General features: G+C 37.7%; 1 protein-coding gene across 2 annotated transcripts in view; it reads right to left on the reverse strand.

Annotated features, from left to right (window-relative positions):
• The window catches only part of SNX13 (sorting nexin 13), a 130870-nt gene extending 111380 nt beyond the window's left edge, over positions 1–19490 (reverse strand). The window contains exon 1 of one of the 2 annotated variants that reach the window (XM_080818897.1): positions 18760–19490. In XM_080818897.1, the coding sequence (XP_080675023.1) occupies positions 18760–19359 (600 nt within the window). In that variant the 5' untranslated portion in view covers positions 19360–19490. The remainder of the gene's footprint in view (positions 1–18759) is intronic. The other variant, XM_080818898.1, reaches the window with a different exon arrangement.
• Positions 19491–21469: the final 1979 nt, after the last annotated feature.

Genomic DNA, 21469 nt, shown 5'->3' on the forward strand with positions numbered 1-21469 from the left:
TGTTTGCTTTAAGTAAAAGCTGCTTCTCCAGTGACCCTCTCAAAGGCTGCCTATTTTTTCATTTATCACTTACTTACTCCAACTTTTTGATGCAGGGTCATGGTCCCAATCATAACTCCCAGTCAGTTTCCTGTAAGAACTTCTGTCCCTGTACAGTTCCTGCACCTTGGAACTACCTGGGGGGGATTTTAAAGGCCCACTGCCCAGGTTACACCACCTACGAATTAAATCAGAACAGCTGGGGATGAGAGCTAGCTATTTGGATTTCCGAGGTGTAGCAAATTAAGGAAGAGCATTAGCAGTTTGTTAAGTTCCCCAAGTGATTTCAACATGGTCACAGGTAGGAACTACTAATCCCCACGGTACTCTTACTGTTTATTCAAAACTCCTCATACATGGTACACAACATTCTTCTCTATCCCAAGTACTACATAACCTTGAATCATTTAACATACATATGGATAATCCATCCATCAGTCTACTTTTAACATCATTAATATTTCACCTTTGCCAACTTTTAGTGCAACTCCACTTTAGCCACTGTAAGACCACACTCTAGACTTCATCATCATCTTGTCTTCTCTGAATGGCAAATATGAAAATTAATTATCTTATTCTCTGACTACAATCTTCCAGCTCTAAATTAGTTATACTAACTGTATCTATTTTTGTCATTCAGAGTTCCAGACACTTGATTCTTCTATCTTCTCCTTATTTAGCCCACTTCTGTATCCACTTCCCTATCTAGATTGGACTCCACAGCTCACCATCTCAACTACTCTCTTGCCAATATCCTCATTTATCACATTATGATGAAATTGCTTGTTTATTTTCTGATATATACCATATGCTATAAGTCTCATGAGGACATAAACTGTGTATGTTTTGTTCACTGATATATTCTTGGTGCCAAGTGTAACATTTGGCACATGCAGTATGCTCTCAAGAGTATATATTGAACACACAGTACCCTGATCAATCATCAAATCAGTGTTACATAAATCAAGATTTATAGTTTACACTTTATACAAGATTTTATAATCAGTAATAATCTTCAACAGTTTATCTTCCTTTCTGATCATCGACTGGTATCTTAATACTTAGGTTCCACTTATCCTTGGTTTCTGTGTCAAATCAATTCACTAACCAACTGCTATCTATAGGGTAGAGAAAAGATAACAGTATAAAGTATACTAACAAAGAAAAATCACAGAAAAAATTAGATAAACAATTTAGAAACTTAACAAAGCAGGAAAAGGTAATTCACATCACTACCTTGACACTTGTTTTTACAAATTTATTGAAAATTCTCACGTATTTAAATATAGAGAAAGGTATAGAAGTAAATACTTTTTTTTTAACAGAAAAGGCAAACGATACTTTCACTTACTAAATATGCTTCTGCATTGGTTTGCTTTTCAAAAATCATGTTATAGTGCAAATAATACTTCAATATTTTTAGATTGCACTTACCACTTTTCCTACAAAAGACACGCCATATTCTTAATTGATTTTATTAGCATTCAATTAACAATTCACTTAAAATATTAAAATACACTATTACTAATATTTATTTCTAGCAAGCTCTGATCACAAAGGCTGTCATAACATTTGTACTCCTCTAAACAAAAAATTTGAAACATCCTTAAGATGCAAGGCATAATAGTTGGTCAAATTATGGTAATAATGAGGACCTAGCTTAACACACACATGTCCTTTAAAACAGATTTGATGTGGAAAATCTTAAAAAAAAATAGCATTGGTATATTGCCAGGGCCTAATTAAGTATTTATTAAGAATTTTAAAACACTTAGTAGGAAGTATGACATTAGGAAGGTGGAGGTGATGAAGGCAGACATTGCTGCAAGTAACTGTAAAGAGGCAGCAGGACCATTAACAGAGATGATCCTCAAGAGTAACACAAAGTGAAGAATCCTGGACTTAAAGTGATGCTGAAACAACTAGCCAGTCTTATAAAGGATCTCCAAAGTTAAGACCTAGAGACTCAAAATGTGCTAGGAGAAAAAAAAAATGGATAAGCACCGCAATTATCACGAGATAATACAGCCAGGAATTTAGTGAGGGAGAAGTAAGCAGATTACAGGGGCAAGGAGGGCAAGGCTGGAAATACAGGGTGACTCTGCTTCAGGAGGATTCCTCCTCCTCCAGGGGTGTGACTAACCATGAAGAACACTCACAGCAGAGCAACCGAAGACAGGAACACTGCAGAATTTCAGGTCACTGTAGTTAGCTTCCCCACTAAAGAGCATAGTGGTTGTTAATTATCCAACACTGCACAACATAAACCCCACTCTTCATCACCCTCAAATCTCAGTAAAGTCTTCTATAAATACATATACACCATCTACATGTGATACTGAATTCACAAAAAAAATTTCTGTAATTCAAGTTGGAGAAAACTGCAATGACTTAATTTCAGCTCTATTACCTATTTGGTCTTACTTATGCAATATGAGTAATACTATCTCCTGAAGATAACAAGAAAAAAATGCACAGCAAAATTTAAATACCTTGTGACACCAAAAGCACAATCAACCAAAGAAAAGTAGATAAAGTGGCCTACATCAAAATCAGAAAATTTTGCACTTAAATGATACCTTCAAGAAAATGAAAAAAGCCAAAGTACAGAACGGGAGAAAATATTTGTAAATTAAAATATGTGATAACGAACCTCTACATATAATACACAAAGAACCATTAGAACTGAGTAAGAAGTAGACAACCCAATTTTTAAATGAGCATGAGATTCAAATACACATTTTCTCCAATGCAGATAAACGGTCATGAAAAGCACATGAAAAGATGTTCAATATCATTAAGCATAAGGGAAATACAAATCAAAACCACTATGAGACAACACTTCTCACCCACCAGACAGCTATAATCAAAAAGAGATATAACAATATCAAGGATGTGGAAACTAGAAACTTCCTGTACTGCTGATGGGAACGTAAAATGGTGTAGGGGCTTTAGAAAACAGTCCACAGTTCCTCAAAAGGTTAAACATAGTTACCATATGATCCAGCAATTCCATTCCTACCATACATCCCAAGAGAAATTAAATATTATGTCTACACAAAAACTTGTACACAAGTGTTCATACCAGCAGTATTTAGAATAGTACAAAAATGGAAATAACCCCATATCTACCAAGAAATGAAAGGATACATAAAACGTGGTGTACCTATACAATACTATTAGGCAATACAAAAAATCTGAAGTACTGATATATGCTACAACATGTACGAACCTGAAAACATGCTAAATGAAAGAAGCCAGTCACAAAGGCTACATATTCGGATTCCATTCATATAAAATGTCCAGAATAGGCAAATCCAAAGCAAGGCATTTGTGATAAAAGGAGGGAAGATTTGACAATGATGGCCAAAGGGTGAGGGTTTTTCTATTTGGGAGTAATGAGTTCTACAACTTATTGCAGCAATGCAGGCATAATTCTCTGTATTAAAAGTCACTGAATTAGACCCTTTGGGTGAACTGTGCAGTATGTGAATAATAATATCTCAATAAAACTGTTTTTAAAACTACCACTTGCTAGCTAAACAACAAAAAAGAGGAATAAATAAGCAAATCAGGCTAGACACACAGAAAAATGGAACATAATCAATTCAGAACAAAAAAAAAATTCTAAGGAATAAGTATCTAAAAAATTACAGTGAAGAAAGGGTACTACCTTTAATGCAGTGGCTCTCAGCCAGGGACAACTCTGCTCCCCAGGAAAACTTGAACATATGGAGCCATTTTTGGTTATCAAAAGGTGTGTTGAGGGGGGTGGTAAGAGGAGCAGGTACTATCACAGAGGCCAAGCATGTTGTGTGTACCCTACACAGCATCCTAATGCACAAGACAACCACTCATACAACAATGAGGGAAAAAAGGATGAGAAAGAGGAAAAAGAGGAGAAGGAAAAGAATATGAAGAGATTACCTATTCTGGATTAAAGATATTAACAATGATATTGGTGGAACAGATTCTGGTTCAAACTGGGGAAATTTTAATATAATGAATATTCAATGGTAATAGGAAATTACTTGTAATTTTATTAGATGTGACAATAATGCTGCGGTTATACTTTTTTAAATTCTCATTTAATGAAATCCTTATCAAAATACAACATTTTTAACAGAACTAGAACAAACAATTCTAAAATTTGTATGGAACCACAAAAGACCCTAAATAGCCAAAGCAATCTTCAAAAACAAAAGCAAAGCTGCAGGCATCACAATTCTGGACTGCAAGTTATATTATAAAGCTGCAGTAATCAAAACAGAAACAGACATACAGATCAACAGAACCGAACAGAAAACCCAGATATAAGCCCATAACTATATGGTCAATTAATCTTCAACAAAGCAAGAAAGAATATCCAATAGGAAAGATGGTCTCTTCAACAAACTATGTTGGAAAAACTGCACAGTAACAGGTAAAAGAAAGAAACTGGATGGACCACCCTTACATCATTCACAAAAATAATTCAAAACGGATGAAAGACCTAAATGTGAGACAGGAAACCATTAAAATCCTATAAGAGGAAAAAAAGAAGTAATCTCTTTGACATTGGCCGTGGCAATTTTTTTCTAGTTATGTCTCCTGAGGCATGGGAAACAAAAGCAAAAATAAACTACTGGGACTACATCGAAATAAAAAGCTTCTGCACAGAGAAGGAAACAATCAACAAAACTAAAATGCAACCTATGGGATGGGAGAAGATATCCGCAAATGACATCGCTGACAAAAGGTTAGTACGCAAAATATACAAAGAATTTACACAACTTGGTGTTTGGAGCCTGGGTGGCTTAGTTGATTGATAGATTCTGCTCAGGTCATGATCCAGGAGTTCCTGGATGGAGCCAAGGCAGGCTCCCAGCCCGTGGGGAGTCTGCTTCTCCCTCTCCCTCTGCTCCTCGTCCCACTCATGCTTTCTCTCACTCACTCTCTCAAATAAATAAATAAAATCTTAAAAAAAAAAAAAAAGAAGATTTACATAACTCAACACCCAAAAAACAAATAATCAAATCTAAAAGTGGGCAGAAAACACGTAGAGATATTTCACCAAAGAAGACATCCAGATAGCCAACAGACACAGGAAAGGATGTTCATCATCACTTACCATCAGGGAAATGCAAATCAAAACTACAATGAGCTATCACCTCACACCTGTCGGAATAGCTAAAATCAACAACATAAGAAACATGTGTTGGAGAGCATGTGTAGAAAAAGGAATCCTCGTACACTGCAGGTGGGAATGCAAAGTGATGCAGCCACTCTGAAAAACAGTATGGAGTTTCCTCAAAAAGTTAAAAACAGAACTACCCTATATCCCAGCAATCACACTACTGGGTATTTACCCAAAGAATACAAGAACACTAATTTAAAGGGATACATGCATCCCTACATTTATCGCAGCATTATTTACAACAGCCACGATATGAAAGCACCCCAAGTGTCCACTGACTGATTAATGGATAAAGATGTGGTGTGTGTGCGTATATAATATATGGAATATTATCCAGACATGAAATCTTGCCATTTGCAATGACATGGATGGCACTAGAGAGTATTATGCTAAGTGAAATAAGTCAGAGAAAGACAAACACTGTATGATTTCACTCATATGTGTTATTTAAGAAAAAAACAAACAAAGGGGAAACGGGGGTTGACATCAAGAAACAGACTCTCAATTACAGAGAACTGATGGTTACAAAGGGGAGGTGGGTAGGGAGATGGGTTAAATATGTGATAGGGCTTAAGGAGTACATTTATAGTGATGAGTACCAAGTAATGTATGGAACTGTTGAATCACCATATTGTACATCTGAAATTGATACAACACTGTGTGCTAACTATATTGGAATTAAAATAAAAACTTGAAAGCTAAAAAAAAAATCCATACTCTTGGGAGACTGTGAGAGTATTCTGAGAAATGACCTAATATCTGCAGTTTACTTTAAAATGATTCAGCTACAATGCAACAAAAATAACACAGAGTCAGAAATGAAGAAATATGACAAAATGTTAATATAGGTACTTGGTATATGGGTGTTTAAGGCAATATTTTTCAAGGTTCCAGTATGTTTGAAAAATTACACTTTAAAACACTGATTAAAATTATATAGTTTATGTATTTCTGTAAATAGTTTATTTTTAAAAAGGTTCTTTCTGAATAATGGAGAGTGTTTTTTATTCATTACATTTCTTGCAACAACAATGAAAATGTTTTAATGGGAAAGAGGGCATTATTCCACTATATTCTCCAAGACCAGAAAGAAAACATCAAAAAAAAAATTAAAATCTTGAATGTCCAGGTTTCTCAGTAATTTTCTTCCTATTCCATAAATACCTTGTTTTCTTTAGATCCTGTAACTGTAACACTAAAATAAAATGTATTGTTCTAATATTAGACAGTAATGCACTTGGCATTTCTTTTTTCTTTTTTTTTTTTAAGATTTTATTTATTTGTTTGACAGACAGAGATCACAAGTAGGCAGAGAGGCAGGCAGAGAGAGGGGCAAGGGAAGCAGGCTCCCTGCGGAGCAGGGACTCTGGGATCATGACCCTAGCCAAAGGCAGAGGTTTTAAACCGCTGAGCCTGCACTTGGCACTTCTAACGCAACAATTCACCTACTCTTTGGGGGCCACATTATACTACATAAAGATCCTCAAACATCAAGACCATTCCCTGGGGCACCTGGGTGGCTCAGTGGGTAGAGCGTGTAACTCTTGATTTTGGCTCAGGTCACAATCTCAGGGTCTTGAGATCGAGCCCTACCCTGCTCAGCCTGGATCTTACACGAGATACTCTCTCTCCCTCTGCCCCTGCCCTGGCTCAGACATAAGCACATGCATGCTCTCTAAATAAATAAATAAAATCTTTAAAAAGAAAAAAAAAAAATCAAGACCATTCTCTGTCATTACCTCATTCTGAAAAAATAAGCTTAGTTACATGGCAATATAAAAGCATATTAAGTGCCCTTAACAAAAGTGAATTATAAAGAATGAATTTACTTAATATGCCTGAAGATTTCCATTTACAAAAGTGTTCTTCTACTAAAGTTCACAAAACTTTTACCATAGCAGTTCACAGGTGCAACAGCAAGACAAAACAGGCCATATTCATAAATGGCTCCTCTTCTCCCTCATTCATACATGACTATAACAAGAAAAAAGTTTCAATATCCAAACTCAACTTTTGCTCTTCCCCATCATACATCATCCAAGGGTAAATCAAAACAACACAAGTCTATTACAGTAGAGAGACCCAGATCTTCAATGCAAAGCCTAGCAATGAATTATCACCAACCTTCTACCTTTTTTTTTTTCCTTATAAAAAGGAGCATCCTCTAAAACAATAGTAAGAGCCACCATTTACTAAGTGCTTAGTATTGGCTAGGACCTTTGCTAACCACTTTATATATATTTAATTCTCACAACAACTCTGACATGTTATGTTACTGATGCTATTCTACAGATGAGGAAACAGCTAAATCATAGCACTGGGCCATGAACTGAGCTTGGTTTATTTAAAATTTAAGCATGTTTTGAACCATTATTTTACATGACTCTCAAATAGACTTTTTAAAAAGGAAAGTCGGGAGGGGATGGGCAAGACTATACACACAATATCTGAAAAATCAAAAGTGATTTACTGAGATTCAAAAATTCAAATTGTCAGAAAAACCTGAAGTAACTAAACTGACACTAACATCTTAAATCCCATGGTACTCTAAAACTCTGATGTAGATTTTCTAAGTAATAGTATTCAGGTAACTTTTAGGGTATGTTCTAGAGTTGGCACAGATGCACATAAATTTCCTTCACATTCCTGACAGCTGTACAGTAACAACTCAATATCAAAACAATGACCCTGAAAGTACTACAAGATCCTTTTAACTCACAATAAAAAAACAAAGCCCAACAGTGTTCACTAACTCAGAGATCATGAATCTTTTTAATAAGATAAATTCAGACAAGAGGCATACCAACATAAAAAAAATTATACTGCACTGTATAGCTTTAAATGTATACAGTTTTATTTGTTCACTTCTTAAATTAACAACAGAAAAGTATTTTTATACCCGTTCGTGGTGTGTAAAAATGAAAGTTAAATACTCTATCATCGCCTATTTAATTTCTTTGCAAGAGGGAGGAAAGGGTAAAGGTTGGGGGAAAAGCCCTGAGAGAGCAAGCTGCAAGCCTAGAGAGAGGAGAATAATAAAAGAGGTAAGGGAAAATAATCAACACATCTACAAAGCCTCACCAACAAAAGGAAAAAATAAGTATAGAAAGGAAAATAAAGACAGATACAGATTCACTCACAAAGGACTTTGATGGCATAATGTCCAGCTAAGTAAAATGTTTTTATAATAGAAACACCCCCTCCTTGTGTATAACAGTTTTATTATTGCATGAATGCAGAAAAGCAGCTGTCCTATGGAAGGACTGAAGTAATTTATATGCTTAATATCCATATTTAAACTTATAAGTACAAATTTTATTTGTAGTAACACAGCCCTCAGTCCTTTTCTTAACTCACTGCACGATACTACTACTACTAATCATGCCACTATGTCTATTTTTTAAACAAAGGATTTTTACATTCCTTGCCTATTCCCTATTAAAGGAACAAACTAACAGAAGAACTTCTATAAATTCAAAGCTACTTTACATAAAACTTTATCAAACTGACAAGAATCATAATACTTTCCATAACAGAAAATCACATTAACACTGGCATTTTAAAAGCACAATATGAAACTGTACTACAACTTTTTCATTTCACTCACCTACAGTAAAAGCTTTAATATGGAAGAGATAAATTAGTCAAAGGTTCTAGTTATGACCAATTCTATCACACAGGTATCACCTCTCAATTTCCTCCTGAAATTGTCTAAATCTAGCTCTCAATGTAATACATAAATTAGAAAGTAAGAACTGAGACAGGGAAAAATTAGATCATCTGGGTCAAAGAGAATTTCTTTGCTTATTTTTTTTTTTAAGATTTTATTTATTTACTTATCAGAGAGAGAGGGAGCACAAGCAGAGGGAGGGAGCAGCAGGCAGAGCTGGCAGAGGGAGAAGCAGACTCCCTGCTGAGCAAAAAGCCCAAGATGGGGATTCAATCCCAGGACCCTGGGATCATGACCTGAGCTAAAAGCAAACGCTTAACAGACTGAGCCACCCAGGCGTCCCCAATTTGACATTTTAAAATCTCTCAACTTCAAACACTAAATTCTAAGCTATGAAAATAAACTACTTGCTATTTACATCTGAAAAAATAAGAATAAAACCTAGTATTTACTGAGTATTACTGTGGGAAACATTCACAGGATTTAATGTGTCGTTTCACTTAATACTTGTAACAACACTATGGCGTAAATACCATTAATTTACAGTCAGACAGATGAGAAAACTAAGGTTCAAAAAGGTTAATAACTTTCCAAAATCAAAATGCTCTAAAGTGACAAAACTTTGATTCAAATCCAAATAATCTGACACCACCCATTGCTCTTAATCATCAGCATACACTCCTAAAAAATTGGAAATGTTCAATTGTGATTAGAAAATACGTATATGCATGTATACAAAGATTTATGCATAGGTAGAAAAGAGAGATGATTAGCACTTTGTGCCCCAGAACAAAGACAATCACACTAAATTTTGCATTAGTGCCTTTCTTTACCTGATTGACTATTCTGAGTTATCAGACATTAATTTGCTGAACTTTAGTTCATAAAACACAATTTTAATAAATTATAAAATACTCTCAAGCCTAAATGATTTTTCTAAAATTTTTATGTAATCAACACACCCACTCTTTTAAAATAGGTTATTTCAGATGTTTTTTCTCTTTGTTGTTAAACCCTTCAAGTTGCCTCCAACCTCCCCCTACCCCATTTTCTCTTATTCTGCTAACCTTTACCAGGATTAGACTATTCCACAGGGTTAGGTCTTGAGCATTTAGGTGCTACTCAAGAAAATGTGTCAGATATTAGTGATTAACATCAGGTATAAAAATAGCTGATTATATTAATAACTGCAGTCTGATTAAGTACCCTGAGAAAAATATGCCATCTCAAATAAACTCGAGAAGAGACAACAAGAACAAATGTAAAGTACAATATTATGACTTAAATACTGGATAACACATACCTTAAAATCAGACCAGTTACTTCCCAAAATTTATGTAGTAACTAAAATGAGATGTTTAACTCTTCTATTAACACTGCACAACTTCAATCAGTTTTATAATTTCCAAGCCTCAAATGATGGTGCATCCAAAAGCCTTTCTCCACACATCCATGCTGTCACACAACTCTAGCCTTAAAAGTCACAATGCAAAGAATCACACTCCCTCTACAGTGCCAAACCATAGCCAGGCTAAAAATAAAAATAGCTCCAGGGTTCCAGGAGCAAAACCAATTCAGGTTTAAGCACAGTAACATCCAAGGACTCTCCAATCATGCAGATCTATGGTGAAAAGCAAAACCAGGATACACCCTGTGGGTTTCACACATGCATAAGAATAAAAAGATTCCTCAGGAAATTGGGAGAAAACAATGCAATAAACCAAGAACAGTAAATTATTCCAGTTAATGTACATGAAGTGTCTGGTACTAACTTAAAGATCATAAACCAGTTTAATTTTCACAGCAGAACATAGAATTGTTTCACTGAACTTTGTGGTACATATCATTTCTGAATTTATAATGGAATTGTAGATGGCTGAAATGATCTAACAATGTTCTGTCTCTAACAATGACACCAAGAGGCTTTTTAGTCAAGAGAGTAAGGTAGCAGCTGCCCTCCTTGAAAATGTACCCCAAATTTCCAACTTTCTGAAATCCATAACCAAATTTTTAGTCATACTTGCAAAGTTTCAAGATAGCATTAAAGGGGGCACCTGGGTGGCTCAGTGGGTTGAACCTCTGCCTTCAGCTTGGGTCATGATCTCAGGGTCCTGGGATCAAGCCCACATCAGTTTCTCTGCTAGGCGGGGAGCCTGCTTCCCCTCTCTCTCTGCCTGCCTCTCTGCCTACTTGTAATCTCTGTCTGTCAAATAAATAAATAAAATCTTTAAAAAAAGAAAAAGGTAGCATGAAAGGTTATACAAACTGTGAAACACTCAACAAACCACCACAAAAATCAGCATTATTGTACTGCTAGAAACAAAGCTTTACCTAGTACAGGAATACAAGTTTTAAGTAGTACACATAAAATCATAATAAAAATCAAGTATTAAGAGATACAAGATAAAATCTAAGTTGTTCTTGCATTTGTAATTGGTCATATGAAAATGACATCAATCTAACCAGATTTTTACCTGTAAGAAAAATTAAGACAAAATACATTCTAACAAAAAGACTGGTGTTCAACTTTTTTTGGTCAAACTTGTGTTTTGTGATCCCAAACACAATATTCAACCACAGTGTCCTATTAAAAAATATCTAATGGACACTGATAATAACCAATCCTTGAGAGGTAATTAATGTGCTGGCATAAATTTATGGTAGACAGTTTTTGTCTTAATTATTTTTCACTTGTTCACTTCATCTTACTTGTTCACTTGTTCACTTAATCTTATGCAAAGAATATTTAACATTCATCCCCTCAACAGATATTTAGTGAGGACATTAGATGTTAAGCTCTACTCCAGGTACTGGAAACACAACTGTGAGCCCCATCTTCAGGATTTCACATTCAGTTGGGAAGAAACACAAAATAAACATATAAATGAATATATAATAGATGAGGGTGGAGTTAAGCATTACTTTTATCAGGGTAATGGAATTCAGCTGGATCCTTCAGTAGACTACGGTAGACCCCTAAGGAGATTTAAAGAGTCTTTTCCAAAAAACAAACAAACAAACAAACAAAACAAAAAAACAAAGAACATGACAAATTCACAATTTTTTTTTACCTCTCTTTTCTCATTTTTTTAAAAATTTAGCTTGGAACAAATACAGACAGAAGAGATGGGCGGATTCTTCAATAACAAAGAGAAACTCATTTTAACAGCTACCATCTCATCCAAACTGGTAGTTTTAACCTGGAGTTATAAAGCTAATGCAAGTAATTACCTTTTAATTACATACTCCAACCTTTCCTTCCGCTTAATTTTTCATCCTTTAATTATGTTATCTGTTTTATTTTGACGAAAGACCTCAAGGCCTCAGGTGAAAGAATGCCAAACTGGCACAAGGTAGCTCTGATAGTGAATTTTCTGAGGGCAGGTTTCAGATCTGACTCACCCCTTGAGCACCAGAACTTCTCAGGTGCCTACCACACAATAGATGTATTTATGTTTGGTGAACAAATTAAACTGCAAAAATTAATCTCTGATACAAGTTATAACCAAAGCTTTATGAAAATTATCCTAAACAACACCTTTTCCTTTCAAGAATTTATCAGGGTTGATTAAAAGATTTACTTTCCCACAAATATTTAAGGACATGTAGAAATAACTGCTAACCCTCAAATAAGTGAACTTCTTCAAAATATTTTCTCTTTCAAAAATTATTTGGAATCAGTTTACCAACTACATAGGAAACTAATCTCATTACTAGTTTGCAAGACATGCTCTTGGTCAACTTTTTTTTTCTTCTTTTCACTTCTTTTAACCTATTCTCGGCCTTCCCTATATCCACATCAATAGCCAGGGGGCACCCTCTTTCTCTAGGAATCCATCCACCCATCCACCTACTAAGAAGCAAATGAGCCATAAAGCTAGAAGGAGCCTAGGACTTGGATTCATATCAATGCAAGGCATACGGGGGGGGGGGGGGGGGAACAACCTGATGTATTAACCACAAATATTTGTATAATGATTGAAAATTTACAGAGTTGTAGTATCATTTTATCTGATCTTCACAACAATATGAGAGCAGCTAGGAAGTGCTACTACTATCCAATTTTACAAAGAAGGGAAATAAGACTCAAAAATTTCAAACAACTTCCCTAATGTCACATCATAAATAAGTTAAGTTGGGATTCATCCTTATACCACTTAACAACAGGTTATTGTCTGTTGCCACACTACTGTGGTACATGTAATTTGTTGACAGACATGAGGATGCATCACCACCGTGAGTCCGGCCTGTTTATTCACTCAATTTTAAACCCTTTTTTAATGGTCAAATAGTTTACTATTTTAAAGCTGTCCACTTGCTTTAATTAAAGTTCTCTCTCTCCTTCCAAATATTTAAAGTGCTGTAGTATCAAAACTAAACCTGAGAAACAGAAAGTCAATTTTAGATTACCATCGATAGAGAGGACACTTAATGGTCTGTAAAACCACAAAATTTCAAAACACGTTTAAAAAGCCATACCCTAAGAACCTCACTCAGGAATGCCATGAAGTCACTTAGCTTCACCACCAAATGGCTAGCTACTTAGTGACCAGTGCTGAAAACTTCCCCATGATAGAATCTATTTTCTTCCTCTTCCAAAAGCTCATGTTCCCTCCTTTTCCATTATTACTCAGCTAACACAGCCAGGTTGATTCCACCTGAAGCAAACATCCTCTCATACCCTTTTTCTTCTCCCTTTAAGAGATTTCTCTTCATTCCACAGTAACACTAGAAATGAGACTAAATGTAGGTAAGCATGAGCACATCTAACAAGACTAGATTAATACATAAAACATCCCATGTCATCTGCGAAAAGCTATATATATACGTTGGCAATTACCACATGAAAAGATCAAAAGCAAATACATTTTCCAGCGGCCTTATGACATACAACCAATACCTTTAATCTTTTTTTTTTTTAAAGATTTTCCTTATTTGTCATAGAGAGAGAGAGAGAGAGCAAGTGAGCACACACACAAGCAGGGGGAGAGCAGAAGTAAACGGGTTCCCCACTGAGCAAGGAACCCAAGGTGGAACTCCATCCCAGGACCCTGGGATCCTGAACTGAGCTGAAGGCAGCCGCTAACCCGACTGAGCCACTCAGGCGTCCAATATAGCACTTTTAATTATAAACATACAGTAGACTAGTTAAGAAAACAATTTTTTATCAGTGTCTATGGAAAAGTGGTCAACAAACTTTGAAACAACCCATCCAAACACCAGAGTCTCTGTATTAGAGTTCTCGGAGAGAAACAGAACCAACAGGAAGTACGGACTTTTTTAAGGAGATACATTATGAAGTACTGGTTCACACGATTATGGGGGCTGAGAAGTCCCATAATCTGCCATCCAAAAGCTGGAGACCCAGTAAAATTAGTGGTAATTCAGTCCAAAGGCCTAAGAACCAGGGACCAAAGATTTAAATCCCAATCCAAGGAAAAGAGATAAAATGAGACGGGATGTTCCAGCTCTAGCAGGGGAAGGGGGGGGCGAATTCCTCCTTCCTCCACCTATAGTTCTATTCTGGCCCTCAAGGGATTAGAGAGGGCCCACCCATAACAGGAAGAGCAATCTACTTTAGAGAGTGCACTGATTCAAATGTTAATCTCAGCCTCATCCAGATACACCCTAACAGACACACCTAGAAATAACTGTTTAATCTGGGCACCCCATGACCAGTTAAACTGACAAATAAATTACCATCACATGATTATAACTCTGTACTATAATGCAAACTCCATCACCTTTAAGAGCAAATCACCTATCAAAAACTATAAAATCCCGAAAGAAAAAACCTATTGACTAAAAACCTATTGTGCAAATATCTTCAGAAAGTATTTGAAACACAAAATTTTATTCCCTCAACAACTATTAACCTGGGACTTCTAAAAGCGCTACAGAGGGCACCTTTTCCCACCTATATCTTATTTGTTAACCACGAGAGCTACAATTAGCGTTAGTATATAAAAACCAATAAATCTGGGTGGCAGTGACTTAATACAAATATAAACCATTTTTATCTAACACCTCACATCTGCGCACAACCCAAACTACTAAGCTTAAACAGCTACAATGTTTTACTCCGTATTTTTAAAAGCACAAGACCAATGTCAACAGGCTAGTAACTGGTTGTTAGCAAAAAACAACCTCCAGGGTATACCACAGCTCAGGTTTAAATTCAAAATATTAACCTGTATCTTCTATACCTTTAGTACTCTGTAATAATAAATGCTCAGACTCATAACCCTAAAAGCTTTTGAAAAAAAGTTTAAAAATGTGGTTAATGACAATTCATTGTTAAATACCTCTTTATATCCGAATGTATTTCATTACATTCTAATCCTACGAAAATTCAGATTAAGTGAAACAAATCCTCAAATAAACATCCCATACCCTAATTCTGATATAAGTAAATTTATGCTTCTTTTTTAAAAGAGAGGAATAGAGGACAAATAGGTATTAAACAAATAATTTTCAAGTACACTATGACAAATAGGAGTAACATGAAGAGTAAGAAGTACTGAGGCGCCTGGGTGGCTCAGTGGGTTAATAAACCTCTGCCTTCGGCTCAGGTCATGATCTCAGGGTCCTGGGATCGAGCCCCGCATCGCATCGGGCTCTCTGCTCTGCAGGGAGCCTGCTTCCTCCCCCCGCCCCCCCACCCATCCCACCTGCCTCTCTGCCTACTTGTGATCTCTGTCTGTCAAATAAATAAATTAAATCTTTAAAAAAAAAAAAAAAAAAGCAGAAGTCCTAACAGGGGCAAAGACAGTAGAAGGGGAAAAACATTAACTAGACGTTTAAAACAGACAAACCAGTCATACTTATTTGGAAAATGCAAAAGACACACAGATATGGCTAGCAAGTCTTCTAAATATGTCATTTGTACTGATAATGAATATAATACAAATTGAAGCCAAAAAGTTTAAATCGAAAACTATGTTAACCTCCCTTTAAGGAAACAAACCAAAAAAAAGGCAAGAGGACATACTGGGGCTGTACTTTCAATTCACACTAATCTACCATCACAGGTTTCGAAGTTCAACATACATATCAATTTGCTCAACTAGGTAATTTTTTCCATTAACTTGAGATGGCCCTTAATTGGCCACTGGCATAGGTTCTGAAAGGTTTCAAAGATCTATTTTGACAAAATGCAAAACTGAAGTTTCATATGAATGTTTATCACTACTGTTTACTATTATGTATCTATATACCTGGCATCCTCATCCTGGTTAAAAAAAAAAAAAAAGTAAACCTAAAAATAGTTTACTGATGATTATCAGCTTCAAAAGAAAATTAATGATGCATTCATTCCATACTGAGTCACAAAAACAGCACACAATCTGGAATAAAAGGACCTAGGTGTGACTCTTGTTTCCACCACCTGTTATATAATTTTAAGCCAACTATTTTAACTCTCAGTCTTCTCATCTGGCTATTGAAGACCGTATCTCCCACCTCAATGCTGAGATATCAAAGAACCAAGCAGACAGTACCACTCAACACTTTCTGAGCACAAAGTCTGCTTTTTGAACAAGAGATTCTTTTGCACATAGTTCATCATTATATATTTTAAGGTCTAACATGAATTAAATCACTTCCCCTAATATCTCCTGATCTATGTTGGAACAAAGAGAAGCAGTCAAACGGAGTCCCACACTACTAATTTTTTAGTAACCAATACTGAGTAAAATTTTATATCTAATATATTTCCAAACAGACTATTTCTGAGCCTTAAAAACAAAAGGCTAAAGGTAAAACAAAAAGTCTTTCTCAAGTAATAATTCTCAGTTTATCTACTGACAATATTCGGGCAAAAAGTAGTGTATTATAAAATCTATTAAGAGAGGTGAAAATTACTCACTGAAAGCTGTACAGTCAGAAATACTAGGTCAGGAGATGGGATTCAAGTTTCACATTTGCCACTAATAAATGTTGACCTTGGACCAGTCTCTGGGCTTTAGTTTTCTCATCTATAAAATAACTACTAAAAACCAAAGATAAAATCCAAGTACCATTTAATCTGAGCCCTCCTTCGGGAAGGCAATCGACTGTAGTAGTTAACAGAATGGACTAGGCAAGGACTGACTGCCAAGGTGGGAAACCTGGCTCAGCCACTTACAAGCCGTGCAACCAATCAACACACACAAAGCACTAAAGTACATCTTACTACCATCAACGACGTACTGTTTAAAATATTTCACTGAAACACAAAACCACTTACAATACAGAGGCTTAAAAGGTACAGTCCTGCCAAATCAAGACACTAGCATTTAGTAGCAAACACTGAGCTCATGTGATAGCATTAGAACTCTTTAAACCATGCTAACCTAAGCCAAGTTTCATCAGAAGATCATGTCATAAAATATCAGACATTAAAGACTCCACTGCAACTTATTGTAAGGCTAATTATTCTCACCAAAATATCACACTGAAAGTAAAAATAGAACTTCTGCTACTTAGATCTAGGACTTTTTTTAACCTAATACTGCTAATGACAACAGAAACTTAAGATACATCGTAATTTCCGAAAATTAAATAAACTCCAGGAATGAAAAATATGTGGAATTTAGAAATATTAAGTGAATTACAAACTACAAGAAATAAGGATTTCATGAATTAATATCAACCAGTATTTACCAGATAAATCATATTCCAAAGCTGTGTGTGCAGATCAAGCGCAAATACCAAAATGTGAACTTCCTCAGAGGTTCAACAAATTGGAAAGGCAAATAAATCCTTTTTTATCACTTTTTAACACAACAAAAGCCACTCATCTACAAACGTTTTTATTTTCTTTTGGCCCAGGTAGGAATACTTCCTGTTGCCCATTAAAATTGTTTCCTATCCTTAACTCAGCCCACAAAGATACCAAACTAGTCCCTGACAGCTGACATCGGAACCTTCAAAGGACTTCAAGCGAGTAGCTTCTAAGATATTTCCTCAAATCCACAAGCTGCAGAATTTATCTTCAGTGACGCCTACACGAGCATATACCAGTACACATAACTGTGTTAACTTGGGTCAAGTATCTAATTAGACCAATTTAGTTCTTCCCCTTAAAGTACTGCTAGTAAAGGCAAACTCTACTTCTTCAAAAAGTCTGCTTTTTTTGCAATGGACATGAAGCACTAGAAAAGGGAAACTGATTGGCTAGTCATAGCTGCCCTACTTCCATTTCAGGTCCAAGTTTAAAACAAAACAAAACAAAACTGTTCCACAAAGGGTACCAAGGGAGCCTTAAGCAAATCAAGAGTGTAGGTGCTAAACTGAACTTCCCGATTCCTACGACTTAAAAAGGTGACAGGGTGTGAGGGGGGAGGAAGGACGGTGACATAACTGGGCTATTCAAGTGTCGCTTGAGAAAGAAGGTCCACTTCACTAAGTAGGCGAAGTAGGGGGTGGGTAAAAACCGGTCTGGCCAAGTGACAAACCCAGGATGCTGACTGAGCTAGGAAGTGGAGGGCCCTGGAGGCCAGGGACGGGAGAAGGCAGATCTCGGGCAAACCGTAGGGGAACAGGAACCAGCAGCAACGCAGAGAGACCAACGCTGCCACAGAGCAGCGTGTAAGGGGACACCACGAAGGAAGCGATGAGTTAGGTAGCGACAGCAGGAGGGTGACCAGTGCCACGGGCGACAGGCAAGTGGCAACTGCGAAAGAGGAGGCACAGCAGCTGGAGGTGGTGGGACTCTGTTGAGTCAGCACAGCTCCTATTCAGGGGGCACTTGTAGGATCCCCGCTGCTCCTCCGGCCCCGGGGCCTTCTACAGAGGGTCAGGCCCGCGGGCGGGAGAAATGATGTTCTCGGAAGAGCTGGCGCCGGCCCCTTCCCCATTTCACAGGTAAACACTGGCCGCCGTTGCCGCTTACCTCTGTTAACATTATTACACCCCGGGGAAGTGAGCTCCTCCCTAGCCTCGCCGCATGGCAACAGCCGTAGCAGCAACGAAAACTGCCCGAGCCGCCGCCAACGGCCGGAACAGCTCCTTCAGTCTTCTCCCGGGCGGCGGCTTTACTCGGCTTCGCTGGCTTCCCCCCGGCCCGGCTGCTCGCGACGGACGCGCCGCCATCTTGGAAGAGCGACGTCCGCGTCTCTCTGCGACGTGCGCTCCCATTGGTGGGCGCAGGAGCCGCCGGCCACTCGTGACCGTCTCCATGGCGCCGGCGCGTGGGGAAGTGAAGGCGGAAGCCGCGGGGCCCACTCCGACAAGGCGGTGAGGCCTCCAAAGCTGGGTTCCCAAACCCACCTGGGACTGCCGGGAGTGGAGAGCGGGCCCAGCGCAGGGCCAGTACGGGAGGCGGCGTGCGCGCCAGCGGAGCTCGCTCGTCCTCCACCGCACGCCGGGGTAGGCCGCCTCTGGGGTGGAGCGAGACCGGCAGAGACCGAGCCTTCGACTGATGGCGCTGCGCACCTCGCGCCTCTCGGGGACAGGGCGGCCGATGTCCTGTAGAAAAACTTCCCCCTCGCATTTCCTTTGCCCACCGGCGACCAAAGAGCAGGGTCGGCCCCCTCCGCGAATGGGGTTAAATATGATCTGAAACTGCTCCCCACGCAGTCACTGTCTTCCGGAACTTTGACAGAAACTTTCCTTTGTCCTTACCAGTCGTCAGTGAACCCTCTTCTGGGGTGCGCTACAGGTTGTAGAATTGATACAGGCATATTAGCTTTACCCACGATCCTAGCCGTTCGGACTGTCGCAGATTAGGTGATTGGCCACCACCTGCATAACAATGAGGGCTTAGTTTCGCTGCTTCTAAAAGACCTGGATAAAAGGGCCGGGGGTGGGTGGGTGGAGGGAGGCCGCTTTTGCTTTTTAACTGCCATCATCTCTACAGCTCTCCTGGCTTCTTGATATATTATGTTTCTGTATCAGGGTGTGCAGATTTCAGCAGCTGTCCGTATAAATAGTGCCAACTTAAAATGGAACTGAACTCTAGCACTCTGTGCATAGGAACCCCTGAGACTGACACCATGCTGAATCTACCACTAGATGGATTGCAATGTGTGGAATTGGAGGCAGCCGCTTCTACCTGAATTTGAGTGAAAGTAGTTTACCTGAACCTGCTGTCAAAGTGTGTTATTCTGTTGTGTGTTAGAAACTAGTTTACAAGAAGATTTTCAAAGAAGATTTTCAGAACCCTTCCATCTCTTTTTTACAGGGGTACAAAGGCATTTGGGGAAACTAACGCCAATAGTTCATTCCCCTTCCCAGGATCTCATTCCCTACACCTCTACTCCTTTCCTTAACAATGTTACTATTTTATAAAATGAAATTTACTTAACACATTACTGTTATATTCTCGAAATATTAAGTGAAGGCATTACAGATTTGTGTTACTACTATTCTGTTGTGTCCTCACCAAGAAAACAAAATTGTTCATTTAGATAGAGAAACACTCATTTTACTGAATTCAGCTAATGGAGGCAAAGCAGTTTTGTTTTGATCTCCATCTGATACATAATTTCCATATTACTGGCTGGGCAGAATTCTAACCTCTGCAACACAATAAAATGTGTTACTGGTATTGACAGATTAAGCCATGAATAGGAAATACTATCTGGACTAAGATGTTAAGGGAAACTAAGATACTAGAGACAACAAGGAAGCTGGAAAAAAGATACTGTTCCAACCTGTAAGTAAGAAAACAGAGAAGGAGATTTATTAATATTTAAGATACTGGCTGGTGAATTAAAATTGTAATTTAGGCGTTTAGCCTTGAGTATTTAACTTTTTGCACATATTTTCCCATTCCAGGAGCGATACATTTTCACCTATTTTCACCTGTTCTAAAGGTGGTAAAGTAAGTGTAGACATAACATGAGGTTTGGATACAACAAACCTGTAATGTGACCTGAACGTGCTTTTAACATTTAAGAGTTTATCTGTAGACCTAGGAGCAAGCCAAAATCATTAGCTCCTAGTTTTCTTAGCCAGATTCCTTTCTGTGACCTAAAAAACCTTATGCTAGCTAGCATCTCAAGTCCCTCCTTACATCCACCTCTCTGACCTCATTTCTACTAAGCACTTTGTCCCAGCTTTCCTGCTCCTATAACAGCAAGGCATGTTCTTGTCTTGGGGTCTTTGCACTGACTGTACTCCATCTAGAAAGATCTTTCCACCAAATACTTGCATGGCTAGATCCCTCACCACTGTCCATCTTTGCTCAAATGTCACCTTTTTCAAAGAAACCTACTCTGACCGTCCCATTTAAAATGTTGCCTATCCCCATCCCCCCTCCCTTGCTTCAGTTTTCTTCATAACTCTTAAGCCTTCTAACGTAATTACTGTTTTTCTTTCTTACTGTCTGTCTTCTCTCCATTAGAACATAAGCTCCACAAAGTCAGGGATTTTTTTGTTGTTGTTGTTCTGTTCTGGTTTTTTGTTCCGTTGTGATGCTTCCTCAGCACAAGAATACTAAGAATATTGCATGGAACATAGTAGACACTCAATAAGTATTTCCTAAGTGAATGGATAAATCGTTTTCTGAAAGACCTCAAAAGGAAAAACCTTAATTAAAATTAATTTAAAACAAAATCTTTGGTGTTGGAAGGTTAATTTTTTAAAAATCAGCCATTGTG

The sequence above is a fragment of the Martes martes genome (genome assembly GCF_963455335.1).
Source record: "Martes martes genome assembly, chromosome: 11".
In the NCBI taxonomy this organism is placed as follows: Eukaryota; Metazoa; Chordata; class Mammalia; order Carnivora; family Mustelidae; genus Martes; species Martes martes.